Source organism: Haemorhous mexicanus, chromosome 11 (assembly GCF_027477595.1).
Source record: "Haemorhous mexicanus isolate bHaeMex1 chromosome 11, bHaeMex1.pri, whole genome shotgun sequence".
Lineage (NCBI taxonomy): Eukaryota > Metazoa > Chordata > Aves > Passeriformes > Fringillidae > Haemorhous > Haemorhous mexicanus.
The window spans coordinates 4,192,657-4,201,391 of NC_082351.1; the positions used below are offsets into that span (position 1 = coordinate 4,192,657).

Below are 8,735 nucleotides of genomic sequence, written 5' to 3' on the forward strand. Positions count from 1 at the left end.
GAGAAAGGGCACATGAGTGATCTCTTGCCACATGGACACTGTTTATTTTGTCAGGAAAGGCACACACAGAACTTGTCTACACCATTCCCTAGAATCTTCATACTGTCATTTACCAGCTTTTCTACAGAAACCATGTCATGATCCCAATCTAGAAGAGAGCAAAAAGCAGAACCAGTTCCATGGTGTGCTAGGATCCTCCTCTGCCTTACAAAAATGAGACCTTCAAGGGGGTCGGGTAATGCCGTGGGAGACAGATGTCAATGGGCAACAACAGAGCTGCACAGGGGCCTCGGGGGAACTCTGGGCTGGCTCCTGGTCATTTTCCAGACTCTTTGCAGGCCCTGTGACACATCCCTGGAGAGGAAACAGGGGCCAGCCCCAGGCCCGTGGGGACTCTCTTCCCCCCACAATGGAGACCGTCACTACAGGCCTGGGGAAAACCATCCCCAGCGCTTCCCGGGGAGCAGGGAGCGCTGTCCCGGGAAAGGGGAGCCAGGCTGCCGGCTCACCTACTCCCTGCACGTACAGCAGACCAGCCTGGGCAGCCCTGGCAGCAGAGCCACGGCCAGGAGGAGCAGCAGGAAGAGGCGCAGAGCAAGGGCCATGGTGCCTTGCCCTCTGCCAGTCCCGCAGCTCTTGCTGCCACCGCTGTCCTGACACCGCTGTCCCAATGTCAGCAACCGTTGTTAAGGACTGAGGAGCTGGATATTTTGATTCTGTAGAACCACAGGGCTCTGTGACCTCAGAGCCTGCTGTGACCTCAGAATCCTGCTGTGACCTCATGGCCTGGGTGGGGATGGACCTCAGCACTGGAATTTTCCTTCCTGGGGAGGGAGCTCCTCCTGCCTGGCAGTTGTGTCCAAGGGCTTGGCCTGTCCCCCCAATTCAAGCTCACTGCTCTGTGTTCTGGGCACTGGCACAGGAGATCACATCCAAGGATTTCTGACCTCCTCAGGCACTGTCAGCCACAACCCCGGATGCTGAGGAGTCAGTGGTCTCTGGCTGGAGACAAGTGCCACATTCCTACCTTTCAGCAGCTTCCCAGCGGGAACTTCGGTACCTTGGGGGGCCCATGGCTAACACAGCCCTTTGGTTTCATCGAAGGCTCTGCTTCCTCTTCAGGTCCTGAAAGGACACAGTCAGTCAATAAAACAGGGAGGAAAACCACCCAACCTCTTCAATGCTTTGATATGCCAAAGGAAACCTTGCGGAGCACAGGGTGGGTCTGTGCAGGCTGAGCAAGCCAGAGGCCTCCCATGACGGAGTGGCTGCCTCAGGGACGCGGTGCCAGAGTTCTTCAGCCGGCCCTGCTCCCAGCACTGTCACCAGGAGGGCGCCGCCCCCAAACAGCCACACAATTCGGGGTGCGGCTGTAGTGCACAACTGCTCTATGGCACAGGTGGAATGCATCGGGGGCAGGGACAAGGGACAAGGAGAGGCCTTCTGTATCATTCCCAAAGGTGTTTATTCCCAGGAAGGTCAGGGACTGAAAGACACAAATCCAGGCTGTAGAAGGGGTTTTTCAACAGGGGAGCTTCAAGGGCAGGGTACAGAACTTTAACCAATTGGGAGAAACCTGGGGAGAAGCATAAGGCAGGGAATACAATGCTTAAACTAATTGGGAATTACAGGGCAGGGGAACAGTTTAAACAACCCAATGGGATCTTGAGGGTTACAATAATGACAGGAAAGTTTCTGGAAAAAGGGGCAGAAGGGACTGACATGGTTCATCCTAGGAGGAGGAACAGGGCACATTCAGGAACAAAGGTCAAGTCTTTGGGAAGATGGAAAACCAGGGAAAAACCAACAACAGAAGTGCAAAGGAACAGTCCATTAAGGATAAAATATGCTATAGGAATACAAATGACAAGGTGGGGGGGGGGTTGTAGAACCGACCATTGAAACTGAATTGCAAATGAAAACACAATAGAAACACTCCACAACACCCCAGTGCACAAGGAAGAGCTAGAGATGCCACCACTCTTGGTGAGCTGTGGATCTGATGGAGGCACAGTTTGGAGAAGGAGGAATTGCCTGGCTGGTCACATCCAGGGGGTTGTGGTCAATGGCTCAGAGGCCCAGTGGATGTCAGTGCTCTGTGGTCTCTCTCAGGGTGACAGCAAAACCTCCCTGGACACTGGGAACTCAGTGTCCTGATGGTGCTGCTGGACAAGAGAGATGGAGGTGCCTCCCAAAAAGAACTGTTCAGATTGCCCAAGTCTTTCAGACCTGCTCAGTGAATGAGCAGCTGATTGAAGTGCAAAGATACTGAGAAACCACACAATCCCTTCCATGGGAAGAAACATCTCCCCATCCAAGCCTCCCCTGTCTTTATCCAACTCCAAGAGGAACAGACATATCTATATCTATCTATCTAGCTAACAAAACACCTTCAGCTTTAAATAAAATCTCATTATTTATCCTTTTGCTATGAAGTAGTGGTTAAAAGTTTTCTTTTAAAGAGATAGATTTAGTAAAGACATAAAATAACAGATGCTTTTAAGGTGTCGAATATGGAAAGTGCAGCGAATTCCTCCCTGACTGACATTCATTCACTCTGGCCACCCACAGGCATCAGGCGCTGGCAAGTACACACTTTTGATACAATACCAATGGTAAGTATACAATTTCTTGAGATGTCTTTTTCCTCTGAAATGAATTGAACTCCAGCTTTTCAGGAAGGAATTTATTGAGGTTTACCTTTATAGTTGAACTGACTCACTAACTTTACAGGAATCAAAAAAGAAAAGCTGAAAGATAGTCCAGACAGAAACCTGAGACATTCATCAGAGTAGGAAGATCAGGATGGGCACCTGAAGAAAAGAACGATGAACTATTTGGTCAACTAGGCTGGTTTAGGAACCCAGTGATGGGACAGGGGCAGTTCAAGCCCTGGCACAGGAACCTGTGCACTCCGAAAAAGATCATGTTTAAGTCATACAGATTGCAGGAATATGAATCTGGAATATGAAATCAGGAATAGGTGATTATAATTACACACTCCAATTTAGGACAACATTTAATCACTTGCAGGTACTTAAAGACTTGCTTGACTAAATGCAAACTGTTGTTTCCTGCATTAGGGATTATAACTTAAGGGCACGGTTGGGATTTCAGATCTAAGTGATTGCAAGTTGATGAAGGTCTAGAAGAGGGATTTAGATGCTAAAAGAGCTTTTAAAATCTGATCCTAAAAGAAGAAAGCATTTCCTTGATAAATATGAAACTATAAACAGGAGCAGTGTGTAAAGCTCATAGATTAGAGTCATTCTTGAATATGATCCTCTCTGGAAGAAACTGGACTTTAGCTGGAGGAAACCTGTGGCTCACCAAGCCAGATAGGGTGAATTCTCAGCAGAGATACCTGCAATTGTCAGTGCTTTCTGCAGAACACCCAAATCCCCCCATTCCTCTCCAGCCCTTCCTTGCAGCATTAGCTCTTGCCAACTGCAGACCCTGCTCACAAACTCTGTGTGGCAGCTGGCAGGGGAGAAAACTGCTCACTGGAAAGGTGACTGAAACACAGGCAGACTTTAACAGTACAGGTAACAGCAACCAAAAGACAGCCTGACTTAAGCAACAGGACAAGTGACACTCTTGCCAAGTGACAGCCAGAACCCTGTGGATTCCCAGCTGTCCCTCCCTCTCCATGCCTCAGCCAACCCATCTCTTCCCCTCACCAAGCACTCCCAGCAGCTCACCCGAGCCACACCCATGGATGTGGGCTCCTGCAGGTCAGGAGAAGGTGATTCTCTCGCAGCAGGAGGCGTTTGGGCTGCCTGAGCAGCAGCGTGAGCGAGCAGAGGGAGTGGGACAAGCTGGGACAGCCAAGGCTGCGTGGGGCAGAGCTGCTGCTGAACCCTTTCCTCACCCTAACACACAGCTCTGCACCGCTTATTCACCATTTTGTGCCGGTTTGGGCCCCTTGTGTGCCACTCGGGGAACACGTGGAGTGGTGGGATTCCCTGTGTTATGGAATATGAGCACAGGCATGCAAGTCCCAGTTATCATTATGCATCTCTTAAGTCAAACTGTTTGCACCGAGAGCTGTTTCACTGGATGGGGAGGTGCAGGTGCTTTGTGGCCAACAGAGAATCTCAGAGGCTGAAAGCTGGCCTGGGCCTCTGCTAAATGTGCTACAGGGCTAAAAAAGGGGTGTAGTTCCCACATGGTCAGACCAGCACCATTCCTGAGCTTGACACTCACTTTAAATTAGCATGCAATTAAAAAAGAAGTATTACAAATGAAGGTTGTCTTACAAGGAACATATAATTTACATTTCTAAACTGGCACTCTTTGTTTTGATGTAACCCATGAAGTTCCTGTTCTGCAAGGCCAGTGGACATTGTTGATTGCCTTTAACCTGTTTCAAGGTGATCTTTTTATCCTTCATGGTACTTTGGAAAAGCAATTCCATAGGACAAGACCCCATCTTAAACCTTTGGTGCCCATGCCAAGGAGAAGGTGACAGCCCTGACAAGCTGTGTGATCCCTTTTAGCACCAGGAGTTGTGTCATTCCTCCAGAGTCCCCTGACAGTCACCTTGAACTTTACATGCCCTCGCAGGGGTTTTTAAATCCTACATTAAATGCCTCTATTTTCTTTGATCTTCTGCAACCATGCATGTATTAACATTCACAATGCTGCCAGAAAGACACTGGATAAAATGGTTCTTTTTAGAACTTCCTCACTTCATAGAACACTACAATAGCTAGGATGCCACAAATAACTCACTATGAATTCTTCTTATAAGCAAACAGAGGAAGTGTGAGTTTAGGAAGAGGCAAGGACTTCAGAAGGTGCAATTTATTAAAATACTAGATTTAGCGTGTAAGTAAAAATATGTCTAGACATACTGATTTTCTTTGGGTCAGTGAAAATATAAACTAGATTTTATTCCTTAGGTCAGTCTGGAACTTGGGCAGAAATGACTAACGCTTACTAACCATCGGTGAGTCCAAGTTTGGTCTGAGGTTAAAAGCAACAAAAGCAGTGGACTATTAAATTTGTGACCAACTTTCTGACTTCTGGAATGATTTGTTTATGCCGTTGCAAAAGTGGGGTTTAGTTGGCAAGTGTTTTTTGAGATTCCCACTCTATTATTTTGTGGGTTTAGGAACGTTTCAGCTTCCCTCCTCTATCACCTGTTCTCTCAGTGAAGAAGCAATGAAGTCACAGCAAGTTTCCAACCAGCAGCCAGAAGTTGTCCTTGTGTGCTTTTCCCCAATTCCTAGGACAAGCTGAAGAGCTTTTATACAAAATGGAGAGTCAGCCATCTGATTACAGCTGGCTTGGGATGGGACCTAAGGACCAGGAAAGGCAGCGGAAAAAGTCTGTTGGAAATGGTTTCTGAAGGACGTTCAGCAATTTGTGTTGGGGCTTTCCTGAAGCATTAGCATGCTGAGTTCTGTTGTTGTGTGTCTGAGGAGTGACTTCAGCTCTCTGCAGACCAGCACCCTTTGGCCTGGAAGACTGCTAGATCTCCTAAAGACCCCTACCAAGAAAATGGATGAGCAGCTTCTAATTTCCCTCTGGCCAGATTTTACAAGGTGTTCTGGAGACATCTAATAAGCCCCAACCAGAGATTCTCAAACTCACCTGTGCCCCAACACTGAATTTATGGGCACTTTTTGTCAGACTCCAACCTACCTGTAGTGCTGCAGTTGTGATTCCAGCTGCTGGATGTGTATTTGCAGATGTGGCACCTCCTTAGCTCTCACTTCCAGCTCCTTCACTTTGCCAAGACTGTTCAGGACAGCGTGTCTGGCCTCTTCCACCTTCCTCCTGGTCTCTGCCTGCTCCCTCTTCAGGTTACGGTTGCAATCTTCCAGGCTGACCAGAGCTTCCTGAGAGCTCTTCAGCTCCTTCTCCAGCTCCTGGCTGAACCTGATGGCTTCTTCAATCTGCCCATCCCTGGAGCTCCGCATGAGCTCCATTTCCTCCAGGACACTTTGGAGGCACTTGGTCAGGGGAGTGCTTCTGTGTTAATGGTCTCTTCCTCCCTATGAAGCAGGATCCTCCTTCTCTATGGCTGGCATGACTCTTCCACAGTCCCACCTGTAATGACCAGGAGCACAAAGCAGGGAGAAAATGATGGGCTTTAATGAAGACTGAAAGTGGCTGGATTGTGCTTTGTTGGTTTGGTTTTTTTTTTCAATCACATCGAGCTGATCAGCAACTAACTTTGCCAAATACAGAGACAAGGAAACAATCTCTGGAAAGTAGGTTTTAATAACTAGCTATGTATTTAATTTTCAACCTACACACTTATCATATTAGTGCACAAGTTTCTGTGTAGCTTTCATGTCATTACTATGGTCTGTACTCAGGAGTCAGGCAGTCTGCTGAAAAAGATATTTACAATGAAGTTGTGTTCAGAAGAAGAGAGCAGGGAGCAGCTGGGGGTGCTCTGAAGCTCTCCTCTTTGTCGTTTTCATTCATCCTGGGACCTCTGACTGGTGACTTTGTGTTTGCTGTTGATTTCCTTTCCCTTTTGCAGATGAAAATGGTAAAGGCGTCTCTGACCTGCCTTGCTGGACATTGGGAAGACAACAGTCATCTACTGCAAGTGGAAGTGTCACAGGTGGAGCAGAGTTCTGTCAGTGCTGTGTTAGTATCAAATCACACCTGGTGAGACCTGCCAGAACAATGGGTCCATGCTGCCCTTCCCTGCTCTGCCTGTTCCACGCTATTTCATGCCAGAGGAATTTAACTGCTGTTAAGTGTGTATGTGTGTCACTCGAGCCCGTACAGCAGAACCAGCAGAAACCAGCCCCGGAATTAATGGGACTGTGCAGAGGAGCCCCAGACTATTCATCAGCCTGCCTGCAGAACTGGCTCCAACTCTGAACTCTTGTGACCACACTCTGAGGAAAACATCCTTCTAATATTCCTTACAGGCGCTTCTGACTGAGACACTGCTTGTGCTTGTGCAGGCAGGAATGCAAAAGTTCTTTCTCACTTCAGGAAAAACCCTGCACTGGTGCACATCCAGCGTATGCTATCAGCACATCCTGACTGCGCGTGCAGTAGAAGAAACAGCAGCATTGTACGCGTGGGTTTGTTAAGCCGTAGTCCCCTACACTGTAAACAGAGTGCTCTTCACAACTATATTTATGGTACACCGGTGCCATACATTTCTCCTTAAAGCCTCCCTGTAACCAAACTTTGCTAAAAAGTTAATGCCGACGATGAACGAGCAACTTCGGTCTCCGTCTGGCAGCGGAGGGGTTATAAACACCGACTCTCCGAGAGCAGCATCTCTCCTGAAGCACTCGGGGCCAGCCGAGCCGCCCCCGGGAGGCCGCTGCAGAAGCCGGCCCGGACTCACCTGCAGCGCCAGGCACCGCGCATCGCTGCTCTGCAGGGCGGCGCGCATGTCCTCCACCAGCTCCCGCAGGCTGCCGTTCTCCTCCTCCAGCTTGGCCATGCGGTCCTCGGCCTGCTCCAGCGCCACGATCTCCTCGTAGCACTCTCGGGAGCGGGGCCCCGGCGGCCGCCGCTCGGCGCTGCCCGCGGCTCCGCGGCCGGCGGGGTCGCTGCGGCGGCGGCGGCGGGGGCTGCGCAGGCGGATCTGGGTCTCGATGTGCTCGCTCTCCCGGCCCAGCGGCAGCCGCGGCCCCGCGCGGGTGCTGAAGTGGCCGCAGAGCCGCGCGTGGAACTGGCGGAAGGTGAGCTCGGCCGAGAGCCCGTCCCACAGCTCCGCGCACTCCTCGGGCTCCGCCGCCTCCTCCAGCCCCAGCACCTGGCACAGCGTGCGGAAGTCCTCGCCGGGGATGCGGCCCGAACCGGCGCGGTCCAAGCGGTGGAAGATCTCCTGCAGGTACTGGTCCAGGCCGGTGGCCAGCACGACGATCTCGTTCTCCACGCCGCGGTCCAGCCCGTAGTGGTCCAGGCGAGGGCGCTGACCAGCCACTGCGTGCGCCGGGCCGGCCGCCCGTAGGGGTCCCAGCCCTCAGGCGGCTCCATCGCGCCCGCCCGGCCCGCGGCGCTGCCCGAGCATCCTGAGCTCCCGCCCGGCCGAGCGCTCGGCCCCGGCCCGCGGCGGGGCGGGACGGGCGGGGCGGGGCCGCCACCGCTCCAGCGCCGCTCGCCGAGCGCCCGGCTCGCCCCGCAGCGGAGCCGCGTCCGCCTTTGTCCGGCACCAAAGGGGATTCCGGCAAAGCGGCTGGGTGCCATCCTGCTCCGTTTGGCTGCCAAGCCTGCGCCCCAAGTGTCTTTCTCATTTCTTAACTCATTTCTCCCTTCTGCTTTCTCTTTAGCCCAAGCAACACAATGGCATCGCACAATCCACTTTGACAAGGAAGGCTTGTGAACGAGTGAGTGCTTCCACTAAACTAAAACCCCAATGTGCGTGAAAGCCCACCTTCTGTTCGCTCAGACCTGCTCCCCTCTGTAGATGAGGTGACTTTATGGTGTTGCTGGGTGGGTCTTAAGAGGTCTGGGACAGAGGTGAGTAAGCGTTAAACTCGTTCAAACGAGCTGCCCAGAGCAGCGACTTTAGTCTCTCTTTGGCTGGGGAGTAGGACCGGCGTTGTTGAACGCAGGCAGCAGCACCAGCAGGGCTCCTCCACCAGCAGGGACATGCCAGGAGTCAGGAGGGGACCGTGGCACCAGCCGTGCCCAAAGGCTCAACAGGGTGCCAAAGTCAGGTGCTGCTAACAGGCTGCATTAAGAGCCCAGGCAAGGCGTGGTGAACAGCAACCAGTTTGGGAGCCATCCAAGGAGTTCTGTCA

At 51.5% G+C, this 8,735-nt stretch overlaps 1 protein-coding gene across 1 annotated transcript; it reads right to left on the reverse strand.

Annotated features, from left to right (window-relative positions):
• Positions 1-7,078: 7,078 nt before the first annotated feature.
• On the reverse strand, positions 7,079-8,035 carry LOC132332504 (EF-hand and coiled-coil domain-containing protein 1-like). Its single transcript, XM_059856926.1, is given in 2 exon segments — positions 7,079-7,891; positions 7,894-8,035. Coding segments are annotated over 2 exon segments (888 nt in total). The 5' UTR covers positions 7,969-8,035.
• Between the last annotated feature and the right edge of the window lie 700 nt (positions 8,036-8,735).